The following is a 23,224-nucleotide window of genomic DNA, read 5'->3' as shown; positions in this document are numbered from 1 at the left end:
AGCAAAGGAATTTCTCTCAGATGTGTGCATAACTCCACACTGAGTTGCTCTGACTATAAGCCAAATCACCACATGATGTAGCATTTCAGCTCTACAGTTTACCTTTGGTGTAATGCACAGTTTTGCAGCCACCCTGTCCTACTGAACTATTTTCAGAACATTTTGTCTTCTGTTTTCCTCTGTGTGGTTTCCTCACAAGAGTATGCTCAGAGAATTTCTACATCTGCTTTGGAAGTCCATCAGAAGGGATGGAGCAAGAAACAGCAGAAGGAGAGGTTTTCCTAGATGGGCTGCAGTGACAGACAGACATCTGGCCATTCTGACAGACTTTCTGGAAAAGATGGGCTAGATCTACCCATCAGTCTCTCTCAACTGTCAGAGATGATAAAAACGCTTACCCTGTCCAAACAGGTTGCCTTTTAGAGACTTTAAAGAGAGAGAGGCCTGGGGAATATCCTGTGGCAGAATGCAGTGTCGTTCTTGTGAGAAAGGGGGAGAACAGCTGCAAAACTTAGAAATCCTGTGGTTAGTGACTGCAATTTCTAATTCCTGGCTAGTTGCATATTTTGGCAATCTCTTCCTTGTAATGTACCATATAAACCAGGCTCAATTATCCTGTTAGTTCTCTCTTAAAACTGTTAGTGACCTGCATTAATTTTAGGTCATCCCATGTTTCTCTGTCTCATTCCTCTAGACACTAAGGAACTATTTTTTTGGTTTCTTGTATAGTGAGGTCTGGTAGAAATGTCTGGCTCATTCCCAGCAGAATACCACCTCAAAGCCACTGCAGGAAAACTTCAGCTTAACTTTATAGCAGAGGTTTGGATGCCATACCAGAGCCTTGGTGGCTTCTTCATCATTTGCAATATAAAAAATGTCTTCCCTATCACCCTCAAACCTGAACAGTGCTGAGAAGAATGCAGCAGGATCTTCAAAGGTCTGTGCTTGACATTACAGAGTAGGGTTGTAGGAAGGCTTTCACCACTGGCTGTTTCTAATTCTGTCTTGTCAGGGTGAGGTGTTACTCAGGGTGTTGAGAATGGCAATTTGGTATGTGTTTTTTAGCTTTTGTCTCTTCATAGGTGAAGTTCCTGCATTTAAGCAAGCTATTGGTTAACTTCAGGATCTAGCTATCTACTTCCATCACTAATTTAAAAAAAAAAAAAGCTTACTTTTAGTTAACACCTGAACAGTGGCAGGAGTATGTGGCCTTTATTTGCCCTCATAGTCCAAACCTAAATTGATTCTGATGTGGTGATGCTGTCTTCTCATTAAATTTTCCAGTTTGAGATGTTCTGGAAGAATCATTGTTACATAGATGAAATACTATTTGCAGTCTGTGATTTTATAGGTCAGCATATTTTTTTTCCTGCTGAATGGCAAAAAACCTCCCAAGGTCAGGCAATCTCAGTCCAAAGAATATTCATAATTATTTAACTTTGGATGTGGACAGTTAATGAGCAGGGAGAAGTCTTGGTGCAACAAGGTTGCCCTACTGTTTCAGCTATTTTGGTGACTGTTGTTGGTTATGGTCTTCAGAAAGTACCCTTTCCTGCAATGGAAATCACAACAGCATTTTCATTAAATAGATGCTTGCAGTTTCTGAGTATGTACTTTTTCTCCAGATCATCACTTACTCTGTTCAGGGAATCTTATTTTGGGATCTCACTGATTTGTAGTTAACTGAAAGCAGATGCAGGTAGGACTTCAGCACAACACATGAGTACTGTTTATGAGCTTCCAGTGCTAATATTCAGGGGAGTTATTTTATTTATAATTAAGTTTTCTCTGAGTCAGTGAACATCAGACAGACCTTGCATTTGTAGAACAACCCATTATTGCTAGCACTCACAGGAAGAATGTCAAATCTTGATATTACAAATGGGAAATTGCATATTAAAGAAAGAATGTACTGTTCTGCATTGTGCAGAATCCAGTCTGGAATTTGCATGTTACATTGCGATTGAAATTAGCAAACTGTCCTACAAACCTTTTGAGCTACTAATCCATGATGATAGCAGTTTGTAAATGTATTCTGTGTTAGCCTTGGTGGCCAAGAAGGATCATAATCACAAGGTCATGATTGTAAGATCACAGAACATAGTCTTCTGTCTGCCATCCATCCAGCTGGGAAGCAGAGGTGCCTAAAATGATCTGGGTGTGCAGGAATATGAAGACATGCTGAGCTCTTTGAAGAATCTAAAGAATCTGACTTAAGAGTGCCACATGGTGTTGCCAAGATACTTCACAGAAAGTGAGGAGAGTCAGCAATACAGCTAATGCAGATTCAAGATAGACCAATTTAGTATCAGCAATTAAAGTTTCTCTAAATCTTAAATATTAGAGAAGAACTAGCAGGTTACTGTAGGAAGAAGCAAGCTGTGGTAATCCTGAGTTCCTCTCTGCAAAGGAAACAAAATGTGCAACATTGCTGTGGGAGAAATGGAAGGATTCTAGAAAGTGATGATCAAACTGTTTCTGATAGAAATCAGAATTTTCTGGGTTTTTTTTCTGGCATTGACTTGCAGGATGATAAACTACCATGTTGTAGTTGTCTCTGTTGCTTGCAAAACTTATTAGCTGCAGACCCATGCAGTACATTTGTTTAACTTGCGTAATTCTTACTGTTGACTGGAAGAGGTCAACTCCTTGAAGAGGAGTTTGGGGATGGGTGGCAGACTGTGTCAAAATCACTGGTATGATGTTTTGAAAGTAAGTGAATTTTTCTGTCCTTTACGCTAAGAAGAAAGAATATTTTAGGTAACTCCCATGAAAATGCTGAAGAACTTGAAAGAGCCAGTGAGATGAAGGAAAAAGAAGCTGCATTGTAAGTTTGGTGTCAGTAAAGCAGTTGGACTCCATTTCTGGAGAATACCACTGCTTTGGGCTGCAGTTTACACTCTGCTTTTGCTCATTCATTGCTCTGCTAAACACAATGCTTGGCTTTAATGAGGGCTAACCTAAAGAAAAAAGCTCTACACTCTTCTCTGTGCATAGATTCCCTAATATTTCTGTTTCTGTGCTTGTTGCTGTTTCTTGATTGAAAATGTACTGCTTCAGTAATTTAATAATTCTTTAGTATCATGCACTGTCTTATTTTAATGTTTTGCACTGAGCATGTATGTTGCAAAAAGAAGTAGCCAATGGCTTCCTCTGTTTACTCGGATTGACATTTTCATCTAGGTGCTTAATGAATTTTTTGTTTTAAAAATCCTCTTTTTCATATGACAGCCTTACATTCACTACAAATTACAAGCTATGAAAGAAAGTACTAATAACAAAATTATGTTTTCTTGATGGTATAAGAAAAAGTGGCAGGCACTATAAAGAGCATAAGGGATCCTTTGAAAAACACACGGTTTAAAAAAAAAAAAAAAAGGCCAACAAAGAAGAAAGTATATATATGAATGTACATGCCAGGAAATTAACTCAGTTACGTCTTTATTTTTCAGCTTGCCATAGTGCATGTTTGGAGGCCAATGGTTTGATCTATGAGTTTTTACATACAGTAGTAACAATTCTAGGCTGTTTACATAATGGTACAGAGTTGTGTTGGTTTTTTTCGGGCTTTGTAATAGAAAATTATGTGATCTAGACTAGCAAAGGTTGGGTTGAAGATTGTTGTTTATGAGGAAGATCTTCAAAGATGAGTAGGGATTTTCTGGTTTAAAAAGTGGTAAATGTGGGGAGCTATTGGTGAAAAGAGGGAAGTGTGTTAGTGATTTGAGGTGCCATTAGAAATACAGAATTAACTGCCAGTTTTCAGCGCCACTCCTAGTTGCAGTGAGAGATGTCTGTTAAATATTTTGAGCTCTCATTTAAATGAGTGAATTGTCCACAGGTGTCTAGAGTTCCTTCTACAAAATGATGCCAATCCGTCCATCCAAGACAAAGAGGGGTACAACACTGTGCATTATGCTGCTGCATATGGGCACCGGCAGTGTTTGGAACTGGTGAGTGCTCAGACAGTTTGGAGGTCTCTTAACTGCTGATATATGTGTACGTATATGCTGCTACTATTACGAACTTCCCTGATGGTTACTATTTGAATTCTCTGGATATTCACAAATCTGTGAAAATTTGCAATATGGTGCAGTTAACTCAAATATATGCAACCAGTTGTATCTTAAAAACATGTTAATCTTGATAATCCAGTCCTTGTTCAACAAGCTGGTGCTTAAATGTTGTCTTTGAGTGGAGTTTATGTGTGCTCAAATTATTTTTAACTGTGATCAAAATATTCCTGGTGTATGTGTCAGTAGTAAGAAATAGTTCCCCGTGTATGATGATGTATGTGCCTTCTACAGCTGGCACATTATCTGGCTTGCAAACTGAGAGTAGCTTTTGTCAGCTGCATACCTGCAGTGCCTGTTTTCCTCTGATGAAACAATAGCAGCATTGATAAAGTTACAATAATCAAGATTAACCTCGTATGCAATGTAACTGGGGTTTTTGTTGTTTTTTAATATCCTGCACCTGAATGATTAGAAATTGCAGCTCATAAGAAGCCAAAATTTTTTAGCCAAAAATTGGATTTGGGAGATGTATAGTATGGATTTATAGAAGTTTGTGGCTTGTAAAAATAAGTGTCATGAAGATGGGTGTTAACCGATCTGCCTGATATACAGGGTGATCCAACATTACTGTGTCACATATAAGTAGGCTCCAACTGATTAATTAAAAAACCCCTACAATTAGAAAATTGTATAGATATTCAGGCTTTAGTTTTCAGGCTTAAGAACATCGTGTGCTGTTTAGTGTTTTATGTTGTTTGGTTCTTTCTTTCTTTGTTGAAGAGTCAAAGTACTTAATTATTGAAAAGGAGCTCTGCACAGCACATGCTGCTTTCACACCACATTTACCAGCACTGCTGCCACAGGAGAAATACTGCAGCTGGCCTACCTCAGGGTCCCAACAGCTAGGAAACCCTGAGCTGTAATTACATGAGGGCAGCTCTGGGTCAGAATTTCAGGTGGGATGTTAAGCCTTTTTAGCTCCCACCTGCAAGCATGTATATTTAAGACACTTAAAATACCAGTGCTCCTTTGTTGCTTTTGGCAGCAGTTTGGCCTTTCCTTGTTTAGAGCATTTTCCTAGAGCTGCTCTCTTGTGACTCTGCCCGTGGGGGTGGAGGGGTCTTCTGCTGAGCCTGCCACCCATTTAGAACAAAAGCAAATGTTCTTGGTATTTGAAGGGTGTATATATAGAGTAGTCTCCTCTGTGCTGTGTACAAGTCCACGCTTGCATGGCCACAGCAATGCGTATTGCAACCTTACCTGTGCCTTATCACCAGATTCTTGCTTGGCTTGCACAAGCAGTGATCTATATAACGGCATCTTCACTGGGGAATTCTCTTTCAGCCTTCATGTCATAGACCCTGTGTGCTACTAGTGTAGAGCAGGCATGGAGCAAGGTCCCCTCTCTTTTCTTTTGCTTGTTGCTGTGCACATTTTCTGGCAACATATCAGTTGCAGACAGTGACCTGCTGTCGAGACCTAGTGTTGCTTAGGCTTGCCAGACAAAAGGAAGAGCTGGGAATGCAGTGCATATCAGAGGTGTTTGGATTTGGTTTTGCCGCTTTTTTTTTTTTTTTTTTAATTTTGGAGGGTGAAATGCAAACTATGAGCTAGAGACAGCTGTGCAGCAAGTGTTCTGTATTTGGGCGGAGAAATTAAATGTTTTTCCATGTCAGTTGCCCCATATTTGTGACTGTAGCTGCAGTATTGAAACCCAAGGTCAAGCACCACTTGCAGTGTTATAGTCATACAGCTCTTCTGTGTACATTGGTGAAAGAAAACTGCTACAAATTTTAGCCTATTGCATGCAAAGGACCACTATTGTGTGCTAGGATGTCTACCTGAAAGTTTTGTGGGGACCAGCATTTTGCCATTGGTATTCAGGACTTGACAGGTATCTCATTTTCTCTCTGGAATACAAAAGCTAAATGTACTAGAAAGCATGTGTGATTGATCAGCAGTAGGACCAGGACTTGTCATCTTTGCACCTAGTGTCAGCAGAAATTGATTCTGTATTGTTCATGTGAGCACTTGTCCCTTAGCTGTAATGGGTTACTAAGGCTTGAGTGTAATAACTTTATATTTCATAACAGTGACTAATTGATATGGGCACCGCCTTTACACTGATTTTTTTGCATTGTTTGGATTCAGGATGGCAAAAGGGTCAGGACCAAAGTCTTGAGTAGCTGAAAGGTAATTGTGCCATGGGCATGAAATGGAAATAATCCTTGTGCTTAGGTTTATTCACTTTTTTCAACATGAGACTCCCAGGTGTTAAGACAATTGTTGATTCACGTGCTGCATCTGGTAAAGTAGTGTCATCTATAGACGTCACTATCCTGCAATGCAATCAAATTGTTTTTGACAGAGTTATGATTATTCATGGCTAAAAGCTGCAATAAGAACTCATCTGGTGCAGATGGAAAGGAGCCTCACTGCCTTGTGAGGCTGACTGGTGGCTTGGTCACAGTTGTTGTGCTCTCTGTGGTGGACCTATGACAAGGACTTTGTCATGAACCATGATCTTTATTTCTGGTAGCTATTAGCCACAGTACATTGACTGCTCTAGTTATTCATAGTTGAATGAAGCATCCACTAAGGTTTAATTGCCTCTAGGCATGACTTTTAGCTAGAAGCCCCTTCTTTTCCACATAGCAGAGAGAACAGTAAGTCATCAAATGCTGTCTTAGTCCTCAAGCCTTCTGTTCATCAGTTTTGAAAACTAAACCAATGTAGATCCAGAAAAACAGCAACACTGTTTGCCTCGTTTCTCCTGAGATGCACTGGGCTTTCCTCAGTAATGGTGGAGGTGGCTGCCAATTCCAGTTAACACTGCAGGTTGGGTTAGTGTGTAGAGTAGGTGCGTGAGGACAGCTGGTTATGTCTGAGGAGTACTTGGCTGGTTTTGTTGCCGTATCTTGGAAATATGTTTTTCTTGTTTTTCTTCAGTGCTAATGAAAAAGAAAATAAGATTCACAATATTTTTAGTTGCTCTTACTCAAGGAACAGTGGGAGCCCAGCAGCTCTAATTCCAGTGTAAATATGTGTGTAGATATGCAGGGAGATTTTTTACTTTGGTTTCACACGTGCGATAACAGAGATAAATTGATGTCTTTTAAGAAAGTGCTAACTTTGAACCACTAATTTGTATCACAGGAACTCTGACATACGGAATACTCCTTCTAAAATATTTCCAATCCCTTACAACCTGAAGAAGAGATTTCCAGGCAGGATTATTGAAATGACAACATTGTTTTTCAGTGCCAAATTAACTCTTATTTTACTGTTTTATTCCTTGGGTAAATATTTTTGGTTTATTATTGATAGCTCATGGATGAAAATATCTAGGAATTATCTTCCCTAGAACAAGACAGTTCTTTATGGTCATAAAACTGTTAGAGGAGAGAGTACATAAAAAATATGAAGCTTTAATTCTGATCAAAACTAAGGCAAAGTGGGTGCAACAATAAGCTTGATTTTATGAGTAATGGTTACTAGTATTTCTCTACATGCACAATACTGAACTTCGGCAAAATGTTAGGGAATTATTTCAGTGTTCCAGAATATGTCAAGTTTCTAAAAGACCATGCAAGATTAATTTTTTCTTCCCCTCTCCCCCTTGGTTTTTATAACAGGTGTCTAAAATAGCTTATTTCTAAATATATGGGCACTTAAAAAAAAGTCTGAAGAAGTTGCAGTATCCAGTGGAGTTTCCTTTGCTGAGGGATCCGATCTGTGCTTTAAGCACCATAGCTTCTCAGCATTACAAAATATTTACACATTTAAGTACAGTTTAGCAAAGGCTGGTTTATCTATGAAAATATATTTTCATTTTTTGACTTTAGTGTTTACTGTGAGCCTAATACCTTAGCTGGAATTTAGCTAAATTTCTTTGTGGGCAGAGGAGAGATATTAGAAGAAATAAGGATTAAGAGTGAAGAGGTCATATCCTTTGACCCAAACAAATAAAATTTGTGTTTGTGTGTTCAACCACAGAGCTCAATGACAGAAGCTTTTTTCCTGGAGGACCTTTAGGTTGTCTGGGATGTTAGTGGGGTAGTTGCCCTGCAATGAATGACGTGATGTTGCTAAAAAGAGAAGAGTGGAAGCAGATTCTTGAATTCTTTCTCCATCTGTAAGGAGCCATTCATAAAGGCTGAATGATGGGCATGTGTGCTCACAAGCAACTGAAACTCCCGTCTGCTTTCCTACTTCTAAAAATAACCTCACGTTTGTTTAGATTGGGACTGACTTCTTTGGTGTTCGGTAGTCAGGGATATTGGTCACAATCGCTAGCTGGTATTTTATAGCTGATCACATCAACAAGCTACTTTGAAAAAAAGAAAAAGATTTTTTTTTTTCTTTGAAATGATCTCTTATCACAAAATCCGTATTGGTGTGAGAAGAGTGAAATTTAAATTGTAATTTCACATTAAATTCTATCTAGAGAGCCAGTCAAGCACTTCGTACTGGTAAAAATAGGTTTCTGTGCAGTGTTAGGGCAAACAGAACTACATGCCTGTCTCTTGTAGTGAAATCTCTTCTCTGACTGTAAGAATTTATGGTTATTTTTTCTTTTAATCTGCTCTTCTCCTTATTCCATCAGCAAATGAAATTCACTCTTTGGCTAACAGAAATTGAATTGGCACAGGGGCTAATTCATTTGAGGATGGGAGGCGAGGATGGTTTAACTGAAATGCGTGTCCAAAAGAAAAGGCAGATCTCGGTCTGCCTGTCTGCCTGCAGCAATGTGATCCGCACAGCTGTGTGTGTCTGGGAGAAGGGGCAGAGGGAGATTTCCCGCTTGCAGAAGGCCATCTTGGCTGTGCCATTTAAAGGAGAGGCTGGGTTTGAAGAGAAAGAAATCCCCTTTTATTAGACCTGCTGTTACAACTGGAAAATAGTTAAGCCGTGCCTTCAAACGCTTGGTTCCTTAACCTGTGGAGAAATTGAAATCACCATAAATCTTCCATGTGGCTGCTGCTAACTACGTATGTCTCTTATCAACAAGGATTTGTTCATTCATCCATCTGAGAGCAGGACACTGGTAATTAGTGATGAGTGAATCATGAGTGTGGTTGGGATAGGTGTTAGAAAGCCTTTTGCTGCATGGGAATCTGGCTCAGATGCTTGTCGAGTGGCAGGCCCTAGGCCTCCTTCTGACCCAAATCCATTCATTCAGGGGATACGTTCTGGATTTTCTCCTTCATAACTGCCTGTCCATCTCCATGACCAACACCCTCTTTCTTAAAGGGAGCCTTTTGTCTGAAAACAGTGGTGATAGTGTTTCCTGTGGTGAAAGACTTTGTACCTATGTCTATGAGAGCTTTTCCTATGTGGAAGCTCCTTTTTTAGTGATGAAGCACAAAGTCATTAATTTGAGTGGTTCTAAAAAGCAAAAGAATGTAGGAACTTAATGCTTGAAAGTAACTTTAATAAACCTAATTTGTCTGTCAGTCCTAGAACCCCCCCAAATTGTGGTAGATTGATTTAATTACTTAAGTTTTGATTTCAGCATTAGTGCAATATGTACCCACTGGATAAATGATCAATAGGAGCCTATATATACTAGAAATGCCGATACGTGTTAGCTTATACCAGTGCATTTTGGCTTAGATTTTATGTTTTGGAAACTAGATAATTTTGATCCTAAAGATGTTTTCTAGAAAGCTAATGCTGCTTGTCAACTCAATGAGTGCAGGAATTTACCATTTGCTCTGGCACCCTGCTGGCACTTTGGCTTGTAGGACAGAAGTATTGCCTAGCATCTCTGAGGTTTATTTTCTGTCTCTCTGACAGATTTTTGTCTTGTTTTAGTTTTTATTTTTATTTTCCCGGGGTGGAAAAGCAAGGCACTTACATCTGCTGTCTCCTGACAGAGAATAACAAGGCCATTGCAGAACTGCAGGAGACATTTTTTTCTTCAGTTTGGAAAGAGGCCATGGACTTCTGCTGTTGCTTTAAATACCTGTCTATGTATCGTGTGTGTGGTGTTTAAATGTAAATGTGTGAAGAATATCTGACTCCCTCAAATCTACTGAATCAAATGAAAAGGACATTTGATCATGGCATATGGCATTGCATTGGACTGTATAGCTCAGAAAGAGCTGTGGGTGCTGGGATTTCAGGGGTGTAATCAGGCTTATTTATACAAGGCAAGATGTTTGCCTGCATGAGCAGACTTTCAAAAAGAACCTATCACTGGTTTATTGGTATTTGTAGGCTTAAAAAGCAGTCTAACCTCATTAGGCAAAGTCTCCCACAGTTTGTGTAATTTGTATCTGTATATCTGTATTTTGTCAATTGAGTAGATTGATCTTACGAGTTCTCTTTATTTTCCTCTTTCCCCTGTTCCCTTATGAAGTAATGCAACTGGTATCTATTCACAGTGGCTGTCTGACAGTAGGCAGTAGTCTCGTTGCTTCAGGAGTATTTCACCCAGAGGTGCACACAGGATCAGGTCTTGGTTTATGCTTCTGTTCATGCACTGCTTGCAGGAAAACCAAACCAAAACAAAAACCCAAGAAACGCTTGCAGATTACCATTATACTTGAATATTATGTCTTTAATTATTCTAATTGACATTTTTAATTAGATTGGAAGCAAAACTCCATTGGATATAGTGAGTAAATGAAAAATGATTGCATGTTGTGTATTTTCATTTTTATTTAAACTTCTTAGTATTTTGTAAATCCTTAAGTTCACTCTGATAAAGCCTGAAGAAGAAGAGTCACAACTCTTAACTAGCATGCCATGTACTTTAAGCAACTGCATGTGTGCTGCTTTCATTGCTGTTGGACTTCAGGCTTTGGCTTACAGTCTCAAGCTTTGCTAGAAAGTCTGTTGCTTTTCCTCAGTCAGTCTTAGGAGCTGTGAGGCAAGTGCACGTACCTGACTGGCATGACACTTTTCTGGATGTTAAAGTAACTTTGCATTTGATAATGTGAAATAGAATCAATACTCGTCTTTTTTCTGGAAGTTTGTGCCCAATTCAAAAGTGGTTCAGAGAAGAAATGTAAATTACACATCTTCAAGTGAGTCTGAATTTAAAAAGCACTTGTGTGTATTTTACAGTAGAGGCACAAATGAGAGGAGAGTAGCAAAAATACCATTGAAATGCACATTTTAAAAATTGACTGTATTTCGCCAGTGCTCAAATTTTCTAGCTAAAGAGGAAATTCTTTAAGGATAATAATTGCTCTAAATAAAAGCCTTCCTATACCTTTTACACAAGTGTATGAAATTTTGCAAAACTTTCACTGGGTAGGAGGGTCCTTAAACCGAAGTATGAGGCTTTACAGAACCTCTGAGGTAGAACTTCTGGCCAGAAAGAAGCATGATATACGTGATTTGAGTGTGAAGTTCCAAATCTCTGCCCTGACTGACAAAGAAATTGGACTTCTACATCCCAGGAAGTGACCAACATATTATGCTGACTGGTACTGGGTAGGATCTCTCACTCTCGTTTGGAGCTGTCCTGCTTCGTATACTTATTGGGTGAGAATCTCCTGTATAACCCACTGAGTATGGAACTCATATGGCTTAATATGAAATGATTTTGTGAGAAGTGGAAGAGCTCCAACAGAAGATTAGTGTCCCACTTGGGAACAGGCAGTGGCCTGGAGGTCTGCTTGAATTTTAAGATTTAGGTATGTTTAAAGACAAACATTGTTCTCTTATATGCCAGGTAAGTGTCCTCTTTGCATGGTGGTGACTTTTCTGGTAGGGTGTTGGATATTTAAACTTTGTACTGGAAGGGTTGCATGGAATAAATTTCTTCATACTCAGTCTATCTAAGCTCTTGAGAAACTTCATCTTGCTTATCTTATTTTGACTTCACCCATAATCTACAAACGTGAGTGAAATTGTTGTAAACACTGATTAATCTGATTTTTAAGCCTAATTTTAGGAAAACGTATCAGACACTGGGTTAAGGATGTGTATTGGTTTTAACCTGATCAAATTAAAATAGTTTGTTCATTTGTATTTACAAATATGCAGAGAGCTTTACTGGATTGCTTGTCCCCACTGAGGATATATTTGTACCACTTCATCTTTGAATTATTCAATCAAGAATAATTCTGTGATTTGAAAATGTGCTTCACTGGTATAAAGTAATACAGAGGTTAATTCTATTACTCTTTTCTATCTCATCTGAAACAACTGATGAGAGTCTTCAATCTTGTGCTTGCTACTTGCTGGAAAAGCCTTTATTTAAAAGAAGCTGCTGCTGGTTTGTTTTCCCACAGTAGAGACAATTATCTATTGCAATTTATGAGGAAAGATGAGATTCCAAGTGACATACTAGCTGATATATTTTTATTCAGTTCTGAAGGCGACGTTAAAAATTGTTACTAATTGCCATGTCTGAATGACCTTGTAAGTGATAAACTACATTGCTATGTAATTATTGCTGAAGAGCAGTGTTCAACTATTTCTTTTGTCTTAATTGCCTTTCGATCAGCTCTTCACATGTGAAAATTTCTGAATGCTGTTTGCTTAATAACCTTTCAGAGTAAAGACCATTTATAGATTATACACACGTAATCTAATGTTTTGCTGTTTTACGATTAGTATTAATAGCATTGAACTGAAGAATTTCATTAACAGTGGTGGAAGTATGTGTGTTGGAATGTAGAAGTTGCCTTACTAAAGTAGTAAAATTTTCAAGAAAAGTCACTTTAACTTCAGTGGTAGTTAGATCAAACCTTTGACATAACCACCAGTAGTGCACTTAAATGGCTGTTCCTAGAGGTGTGGGTGCATGATGGCTCATACAGAATCATGCGTTCTGTTCTCTTTTAGGATTTGAGATAGCGCTCATCGTTACAGTGTCTATGGTTTGAAGTTTCTTCTGACATCTTCCTTTTAAAAGTGTAGCTTAAACCTTTTATGCGTGGTGAAAGTAGTATCTCCTTTTCCGCCTATATAGTAATTTTAAATTACCGAGATGCTCCATGAAGCTTATTTTTTAAAATTTTTTTTTTAAACCAGAGATGAATTTTAGAATATATTAGGCTATAAGGACAGTCATATAAAGTATCCTGACTCATTAACTGGCATATCTGAGTCAAAAAAAAATGGAAAGGGGAAAAACCACCACACCTTATCCTGCCATATAATCCTTTATTATAGCCACAGAATAAAATCAAGTAGTAAATCCTCTTATGCCTGTAAATACCCTTACTGTACAAATAAAATAAAATTGTGAGAACTGTAAAAGTTATTAATCCTCATACAGAGCTGGGGGAGAGAAGACAGTTTATAATAGCAGCCTTGTAGTGCTATTAGTTTGTAACAATAGAACTGAATAATTGACATGTTTTATCTTACTTTGTCTGCATGTCACTCCCAAAGCATTCAAGTTCGTGTTTCTGAGTGTGAAGAAGACTTTACAAAATAATTACATACAGTGTTAAATAACGCTGTTATGGGAAGTGAAGGGGTCATGCTGGGAATTTCCAAGAGGCAGAAAGAGAGTAAGGGTATCCTTACCTTTTAAAAGGGTATAACCTAACCAGAGAGAATAGTGACCACCAATTTCACTTGCAGTGTGACATCCGCTTAAAATCTGCAGACAGTCAATATATAGAAATGTAATCAGCTAAAAGACATAATTTCAATGGCACAAGAAATTAGAAATGAGATATGCTGGGACCTTCTCCAGTCAGCCACCAGTAACCATAAACTGTTAGTAATGCATGCTTATTTGTCTGTCTTCACTGAAATGCATTGGCCAGCTTCTAGCAGGCAGGTATGTATCACAGCACAGCAGACATGCTTGGATTGCTGTGCAGAGCCTGTGGATGTAAGCTCCCATGGCTGTCAGGGCAAATGGTTTTGAGCAATAAATTCACCTATTTAAAAACAGATGCAACTGTGCGTCGCTTCTTGCAAGTATACTCTAAGATGGAAGCATTATGGAGCTAGAGCCTCCCAAGGACACACTGTTTTATGTGTTCTTATAACAAATACGTAATTTACTATAAATGCATGCTTAGAACCATAGAAACACTGGTGAAACTGGAGAATTGCTTCGTAACTTGGACCTGGTATTTTTTGTCTCTTTGTGCATGATGTTTATCCTCCAGATGACTTAGTTTTAATTGTTATAAAGTGGTGCTTGACAAGGCATACTAAAAAAATTATCAGTGCTACATCTTTAATCTTTGTCTCTTGCTCTCCTTTATAATTTCTCTTCTTGCACTGTATGGCTATGTATCTGAGAACTACCAGGTTTACCACCACATTCTTATTTACGCTTGACTTTATGATGGAGACATTCAGCCTTATGAGTAATAAGCTCATTAAGCCTAGTCTGCATCAGCCTAAGCTGCTTTAACTCTAAGCCATGGAGGTGCCTTTTGTGGGGGGCTCTCCAATTCCACAATTTGTCCCTTTAGAGCCTTAAATTTGTCAATTTTCTGTGTGGTTTTTTTTCATCTACTTGAAAGGCAATTACCTGCCTTGTTCCAGGAGACTTTTGGAGCCTTCTGACAGGTTAAGGGAAGTATTTCTTTGTTAAGATTTTGATCCTGGAATTTCAACAGATGATGATGAATGTAATTAAAAGTGATTAAATTAGTCTGCTGTGCTGGCCTTATGGACTCAGAGTAAAGGCCAGTATTAGGCAGGCAGAGGAACAAGCTTAGTGCTTGGGTTTGTTCAGTGGGATTTTTTTTAGTTTGTTTACTCACTATAGAAAATCAGTATGTATTCATATATTTAGAGCTGGCTACTGCGTCATTCTGTTCATAGCTATCTTATATAAGAGAAGAACAATATTTTAAACTGGAGGTGGCTCCACATGGTAAGACCAAGTGTGTTTCCTAACTCTGCCCCAAACCTACTGAAAAACTGGTGTGGCACTTGATTTTCCCACCCTCACCCATTCCCTCCCTTAGCTGCAGGGAAGTTTTAAAATCTGTAGTAACTGTTAATACACACACGCACTTGCTTATGAGTGGCATTTGCACCAACACACATTTCTTTGCCAGTCCTGACATTTTACTAGGCACAAAATACAAGAATAAATGAAATTGCTGCTTAATTTTCTAGATCTATCATAGGATTCAGATTACTGTCCTTGTTTAATAAGAGATTTGTGACACATTATGCATTATTAATGCTAGCTTATATTCCAGTTTGATTTTGGGGTAAATTTATCCTTGATGTAGATCTATTGAAGACTAATTTGTTACACCGAAAGTTCAGGCATACATCAGAGTTCAGGATATGCCATCATCTTGCAGCGTAGGCAAGCCTAGTGTAGGCTTTCACTGGTCTCTTTGGAGAGTCTTCCATGTTGTCATACCCTAGAATTGTCCAGATTGTCACAAAAACTTTCTTTCCTCTTTTTCAGTCTTTTCATTAATTCCTTACTCTGTCAAAAAAATCCAAACCAAAAACCCAAACCAAAACAAAAGAAAAACCTCAAAAAAGCTCTGTGAAAAATTGACTTGTAACCTTAGAAACATTACAAGTCAGTTGTAGTTACCTGTCATGCTTTTCTTTCCTTTTTGCAGTCTCCTATTACTAATTTTCTGTAAAATGCTAATTTCCAGTCACAAAGGTATTTGGAGACTAACTCTTTGAGTAGTTATTAAGTAAAAGGCCATGCACATGAGCAGTGCTACTCAACAAATATTGAATTGTCAATATTGTTGTCAATACCGTGTATGATTTTCTTTGCAGCCTCAATTGGATAAGTTGTCAGGATTCATGTGCTATTGTGGAGTGATGCTAATCCATAGTTCCTCCTTCTAGATGGACAGAAATGCCCTGGGTTTTAAGCCTTAAAATGTTTTGGGATCCCTTGAAATGAAAAAGATCATATAAAAGTGTGATGCATGTTACTAGATGTTTTTAAGAGTTCAAGGATGTGTTGCATTTTGGAAGACTGTCATTATAGGAGCAGGTTCTACTTTGATAAATTATAAAAATTACTGTGAATGACTCACAGATCAGTTGTAATTATTCCCAGCGCTAATTATATGTCAGAGTTATCTGAAACGCTGTATCAAACATGGCTTGCATGTGCATTACCTGTGTAATCATGAAACTGTGCTTTTTCCAATGTAAACTTACTGAGGGCTCTACTCCACAAGTCCTTCCTTTTGAGGGCTCCTTTCTCACGCAAGCAGGCCCTATGATTTCAGGGAAACTAATTAATCAGGGTAGGGATGTTCATGACAAGCTTTTCAACTAGTTTTATAACTTTACCCTGTGGGGAAGAACTTGAAAATGCTTTACAGAAAAGGTTGTGAAGTATTTATTCCTCACAGTCCATCAATACTCACTGCAGACATCTGAGGACAAATATATCTTTGCTGATTTATAGTCCATGAGAACTTACCCTCTCTCATGCAAAGGTGTTTTAAGACTGTCTTTTTTTTTTTTTTTCTTTTTTTTTCCCCAGCTTCTGGAAAAAACCAACAATATGTTTGAGGAATCTGATTCTGCAGCTACAAAAAGTCCTTTGCATTTAGCAGTAAGTATGAGATGTAAAGTGTTTGATCAGTATCTCCTATAATACTTTTTTAATCTCTGTCTTTGAGGCAAGTTTAATCATAGACTTGTTTTGAAAAAGCTAGGAAGGGATCGAGGCCTAGATGTAACAAAACCAGGTTCTGGGCTGGAATCATTAATTAAGTTTTTGGCAGTTGAAGCTCTTGGTTCTTATTGACTCTAACACTTGGGTAAGAAGAAGATGACACTGAAATGAAATTAAATGGAAAGTCGCAACTTTTATTTATAACTAGTTTATAAATTTGGGGCCGGAGCTTGAGCCTATGACTTTGATCATGGAATGGGATACTCTGATGTTCTCCTGGAGATGTGCAGAATGCAAAAAACTGTCTGGTACACAGCAAGGTGCGGGAAAGCATGCTTAAACCCCAGCAGTGCCCTGGGAGCCTGCCACGGAAACTGCGTTACCAAAAGGGGATCCAGCACACGTTGCCTCAGAGAGCACAATAGCTCCCTTTTCCCAGTTTTCCTGTGCAGAATCACAAAATAGTTGCAGTTGACATGGACCTCTGTAGATCAGCTAGTCCCACCTCCATGCTAAAAGCAGAGTCAGCTAGAGCAGGTTTTCTCAGGGCTGTGCCCCATCACATTTTGAATATCTCCAAGTACGGAGAGTTCACAGCCTCCAGGCAATCTATTCCAATGTCTGACCACTATCACAGTAAAAAAGAGAGGCGGGGGGGAGGTTTGCATTAAATGGTATTTCCCATGTTTAAATTTGGGCCCATTGCTTCTTGTCTTGTCACTGGGCTCCCCTGAGAAGAGTCTGGCTCTGGTTCTGTCCCCTTTGCTCCCCCATCAGGTGTTTATACACATTGGTAAGACCCCCTGTGAAGCCTTTTCTTTTTGAGGCTGAACAGTCCCAGCTTTCTCAGCCTCTCCTCATACCCCTTTCACAGACTGGCTCTTCACTGAATACCCAACCTCACTGTGAAGCTGCCCTCCTCTTGAAAGGGAAGCAACTTGCTTACTCAAAAATAGGGGCAAGTTTTAGTTCTGTAGCGATCATATCTCTGTTTCCCAGTCAGCCAGAACAGCTCTGGCCTGACATTTGAATTATGCACATGTAATCTGAGGGAACAAGAGCCAAAACAGTTGGGTTAAAAGACTGAATTTGTCACTGAACTTTTCTTCCTGTCTTTTTTTCTGCAATTTGAAGACTACAGGAAGGAGACTGTCACTTCCAAGCCCAAAGAAGAGTTACAACCTGCACTATCACCAACATAAATTCCTGTGCAGGGAAGGGACTTGCCCTGCAGCTGGTCAGACAGCAACCTCATTTCCTCTCTGGTCCCTCTTGGGCAGAATCCTTGCAAGGACACTGCCAGCGGCTTTCACTCTTACAGCTGTTGCTGGTTAACAGCAATTCATTCACCTGAGACACCCCAAACCCACAGTTCAAAAATTAAAAGCTTGCATGAAACATCACTATTTCACACTTCAATTGCAGCTATCTGGGAGTGTCTCTGACATTTGTTTCAAACCCTCCCATGTATTACAGTGCCTGTGGCCATCCTTCCCCAGGTCTAGCAGTGTACACATGTGGATCCAGAAAGTCAGCAACCTACACCAAAACATGAAGTCCTGTTAAATGGCTGATACAGTGCAGTGGCTAAGTCCTCTGCTTACAGACATTTGACCCTAGAATGGAAATAGGATTTAGAAACAAGGGATGGATTAGCAGCCAACAAAATGCTGACCTGCTATTCCCTGAGGTTATAGTGCATAGTTATGATCATGGTTGAGTGAATGACTGTACAAGGCAAACCAACAGGAAGAAAAAGTCAACTTTATTATCCTGTCAAGGAGAGGATGGGATATACAATCTGCATGGCACCTTCAAGATACCTCATATTGTGTCAAAGATCACGCTGTTGCTATTTGTTTTCTAAGTAAAATTGTCATGAAGAAGAAAAGCCGACAACTGCGTCGGTGTACTTTCTGAGATATGGGTTCCCTGTGCCCTAATCTCCCTTTGCTGTTTTTTTTTCTGCCTTTGCCTTTCTGCTTTCCTTAAGTAGTTTTCTTGGTCTAACAGGGAAACAAGCGTTCCCTGCATTGTCCTGTTCTTTTGAACTTTTGACAATGGTCGCTAGGAGCAAACTGCTGCCACCACTACTTAACCTTGAAATTCAGTGGCTTTTTGGTACCTTGATGTTTGCATTTCTCTTCTGTTTTCATTAATTGCTTCAACTCTGATAATACTAATTGTATGTTCATGTATAAATAAAAAGGATGTTCTCTGTAAGTCTGACAGTAAAGAGAGGAGGGAAGTCCCTACAAAGTTGAATGAAATGGTTCGAGTTTCTGGAGCTATCCAGTGGGTTTTTGCAATGTCACTGTGTCGTGGTTTAACCCCAGCCAGCAACTAAGCACCACGCAGCCACTCACTCACTTCCCCCCCATCCAGTGGGATGGGGGAGAAAATCGGGAAAAGAAGTAAAACTCGTGGGTTGAGATAAGAAAGGTTTAATAGAACAGAAAAGAAGAAACTAATAATGATAATGATAACACTAATAAAATGACAACAGTAGTAATAAAAGGATTGAAATGTACAAATGATGCGCAGGGCAATTGCTCACCACCCGCTGACCGACACCCAGCCAGTCCCCGAGCGGTGATTCCCTGCCCCCACTTCCCAGTTCCTAAACTAGATGAGACATCCCATGGTGTGGAATACACCGTTGGCCAGTTTGGGTCAGGTGCCCTGGCTGGGCATGAGAAGCTGAAAAATCCTTGACTATAGTCTAAACACTACTGAGCAACAACTGAAAACATCAGTGTTATCAACATTCTTCACATACTGAACTCAAAACATAGCACTGCACCAGCTACTAGGAAGACAGTTAACTCTATCCCAGCTGAAACCAGGACACACTGGTGTTTGTGCTGTTGGCCTAAATGTGGCTGTAGGTCTGGAATTGCATTACTTGTCCACTGTAGTTGTTGTACCAAATGATCCCACTAGCAGGAGTACGCCATGAAGCATCAGCTATAAACAGCAGGTCAAATTTGTTTGTATTTGCTCAAAAATCTGTTTTGAGAATTGCTTTCATTTAGTTGGAGACCAGCAGATGTGTTGAATTTAGCACCCAGTTAGGTGATAATTCATGCGACCTCAGACCAGCATCACTCTAGTGAATCTAGTTTTTGAAACAAACATTTCCCTGAAAGATACTGTATAATGTGAAAAATGAATTGTTGATTCACCTGTGCTGAATTGGTGAATTTTTGTCTGAAATTCCTCACCTTGGGTTGTATTAGGAGGTTAAAGCAAACCAACAATCATAAATTCTGTTCCTAAACACTAGGAATTTTTTAGTTTCTTGGCTACAGTGTAATTTGGGAAGATCCTTTCAGGTTGAAGAGAGAGTCATAAGGAATCAAGAAAACTGTGTGATTTCTACTGTGTTTAGGAGACTCTGACAATGACAGATTTTATTCACGTTTTATGTGAAAGTCTTTGAAAGACAAGAATTGTGTTCTTTACATGAGACATTTTATATTTCTAGGCCTATAATGGTCATCATCAAGCCTTGGAGGTACTTCTCCAATCTCTGGTAGATCTGGATATTAAGGATGAGAAGGGACGCACTGCTTTGGACCTGGCTGCATTTAAAGGACATGCAGAGTGTGTGGAAGCTCTCATCAGCCAGGGTGCTTCTGTTACTGTAAAAGACAATGTCACAAAAAGGACCCCCCTCCATGCTTCAGGTGAGCGTGCGCTTATGTTACACTTGTGGTATAAACCCTACAACACAGAAGCATTTACCTTTACCTACCTACTATCCCTGTGCACATTTCTTCTAAATGGAAGAAGGAGATTTTGACATGTATTGAGGACTGCTGCTTGTTTGCTGAGGTCCTACAGTGAACCCTTTATCTTTCATTTCCTTGGCCTTTTTTCCTCTGTCCCTATGGTTCAGTCCTCCCTCACACAGAATCCCGTATTTTTCCACACCACTGCTTCTCTGCCCTTACCTGCTTGCCTCTACTTTACCTTGCCTCTCTATTACCACCTACTCTTTAAGATGTGTTATGTTTCCTCTATGACACCTCTTAATGGTTCCTCTGCCAAAAAATCAGGGGAAGAGAGAACACTTGCCTCACTGCTTCTCCTACAGAAGAAAAGGTTGAAAATACAGGTAGGCTTTGATTGGTGATGCAATTATCCTGGTGTTCAAAACTTCCGACCTTTTGCAGTGGCAACACTAGAGAAATTCACCCGTTTCAGACATTACCCTCCTCCTGAGCTAGCTTGTGAACTTGCTCTTGCTGGGAGTCTGCTCCATTCCTCATGTGTTGAGTGTTAATTATGCAACGTGCATAATTAACTGGAAAATGTAGAATTTGCCATTTATTTAAAGGTTGTTATTTAATAAGTACCTGTCAGATAAAAACACGGAGGTGCCAAGGGGAACATTGCTCCTCTGGCTGTTCATCGAGCAGCTCAGTACAGCATAGCAGTGACCTCTAGTGGGAAATAACATTAACACCTAATTGGATAACAATTATTTTCAGGGTCAGACTTAATTGTCTTTCTGCTTATCTTTTAATCTTTCTTAGATTAAAATGCATATACATCCTCTAATACCATTTTATTCTCTGTGTGTGATCATACAGCTGCAACCTGGAAACATAAGATCAAATATATTATTATCAATGTTGTCTGCAGTACTGAAGAAAATGCACGTAATTGATCTTCACAGCACGCTAAAAAATGCTTTCTGCCTTCTTAAATTTTGCATCAGAACTGAGTACATTACTCCCCACAATAAATTAATGATATAGAGATATGCTGTCAGAGTTTACATGTCAGAAGTTTGAGACCAGAATTCAGTGAGAGGGCATTTCATTGTTTTCAATAAAACCACAGAATATTAAATCCAGCTGATCTTCACCCTGTTAAAACTGTTAGTTTAATTAATTTAAATCAAGATCAGTGCCACCACAAGACTGAAGCTGTGTTGGACAAGAGCTTTCACTTCAAACACAGCTTGGGGTCTGATGATGAACAAGGTGTGACTTTGGTACATCATCACTATAGCAATGATTTTGCATTTATTTAAAAATTTGGTTATAGTGACATAGCTTTCTTGTCACAGCTGAATTGTAAGGGTTCTGCAGTACTGAGAAATGTAAATGGTAACAAAGCCATGTTTTTGTTAGCAGCTCTGACTTAAAATATTAATTTGTTGACTAAATCTATCGAGTAGAATTGAGTAGATTTGTTGAATAAAAGGTGTTCTTTTAAAACACACATTTCTTACCTTCATACAAATTCTGATTGTGGGTGTTTTTTTCCTATTTTAATTTCTTTTTTAATTGCCCCCATCACTGTAGTATGAGTGCCTTCCATGTAAAACCAGTAGGAAGATTCATTGTAGACTTTTCTGGTCTGATTAAATTTAATCTGAATTCTCAGATTAAAAAAGAATTTCCAGGGATACAAGCAAAATGTTCTTTAAATCTGCAGTGAAGCAAAATAAGTTAGGTATGTATTTTAAAAAAAAAAAAAGGCAAGAAAATCCTACAAGAGAACATGTACCTTAAGCAGAAGGGAAAATACTGCGTGGACGGGTTGAGTATTTGAACTTTTAGTAAAGGAAATTTATCACTGTCATGAATTTGGAGGCTTTCAAACGTGAGATAAGTGCACTTTGCATAAATATCCATTAAGAGGGCGTTTAGAACCTTCCACTCAAGAGCTATGCAGAGTTCTGTGGAAATTAGCTCATGAGTAAAGCTTCTATCTCCAACTATAGTAAAAAGCCACTTGCAATCTGATGATTTTTATTATGCTGTTTCACAACAATACGTTTTGGTTAGGAGTGTTTTAGCAAAGAGTGATGCCACCTGTTGGAGACTCTGCGTGGTGCCACTGCAGCATTGAGCAGTTTATTTGCAGTGCAAGTGTAAGAGGTGTAATGGTGTATTTTGAGAAATCAAACAGAATTCTTGCTGAATTAATCCCTGGAGTGACAGTGCTGATTGGCACACACAAAAGCGAATACTCATATGTGCAATACTGCGCACTGGAAAGAAACAAGAAGGCATGTGTGCCCATCCCCTTAAACATGTTTGCCTTCATTCCTTCAAATTACACAAACACAATTGCTGAACACAGCGGTTAAGGAGACCTGAAGTGGTGGATTGGATTACAGGATTCTGCAGAGCTCTGTCCAGTAAAGGGATTTGTAACTTTAGTAGAGAAATCACCTAATGAAGTATTTCTTTTTTCTGTGTGTCCCCCTCAGGGAATAGACTTCCTCTGACCTCATAATATGGAGAATTTCCTCAGCCTAAATTATATGTTCCCTGTATAATTTTATTACCACCAGTCTTTCCTCTGGCTAGCTTGGGGAATCCATTGCAAATGTTCCCCTGGTGTTAGTGTTGTAGCTCTGTTGGCAAAACTAATGTTCCCTGCAGGGTCTGTAATGCTTAGCAATCGCTGGGTCAGCTCCTAAGAGTTTCTGGGAGTATCTGTTCTCAAACTCATTTACCAAAATCCTTTTCAGATGTCGGTGTGAACAAGTTATGATTTCTCTTCCCCCTGCTGGGAGAAGGAACAGATCTTTTTTTTCCCCCAAGCCAGTGAGTCATCAGCCCTGAAGAACTGTTTACATGTTATGTATATGGCATTACTTAGTGGTAAATAACTAAAAATGTCTTTTATT

General features: G+C 39.0%; 1 protein-coding gene across 7 annotated transcripts in view; it reads left to right on the top strand.

Moving 5' to 3' along the window:
• ANKRD44 (ankyrin repeat domain 44) overlaps window positions 1–23,224 on the top strand; it is a 144,221-nt gene that overhangs the window by 103,115 nt on the left and 17,882 nt on the right. For 3 of the 7 annotated variants that reach the window (XM_075028051.1, XM_075028046.1, XM_075028053.1), the window contains 5 exons: window positions 2,744–2,827; window positions 3,842–3,953; window positions 10,612–10,638; window positions 16,435–16,506; window positions 20,057–20,258. In XM_075028051.1, the coding sequence (XP_074884152.1) occupies window positions 2,744–2,827; window positions 3,842–3,953; window positions 10,612–10,638; window positions 16,435–16,506; window positions 20,057–20,258 (497 nt within the window). The remainder of the gene's footprint in view (window positions 1–2,743; window positions 2,828–3,841; window positions 3,954–10,611; window positions 10,639–16,434; window positions 16,507–20,056; window positions 20,259–23,224) is intronic. The other 4 variants (XM_075028052.1, XM_075028049.1, XM_075028047.1 and 1 more) reach the window with 3 other exon arrangements.

This window comes from Buteo buteo, chromosome 5, assembly GCF_964188355.1.
Source record: "Buteo buteo chromosome 5, bButBut1.hap1.1, whole genome shotgun sequence".
Classification (NCBI taxonomy): Eukaryota; Metazoa; Chordata; class Aves; order Accipitriformes; family Accipitridae; genus Buteo; species Buteo buteo.
This window is presented reverse-complemented; position numbering and strand designations above follow the sequence as displayed.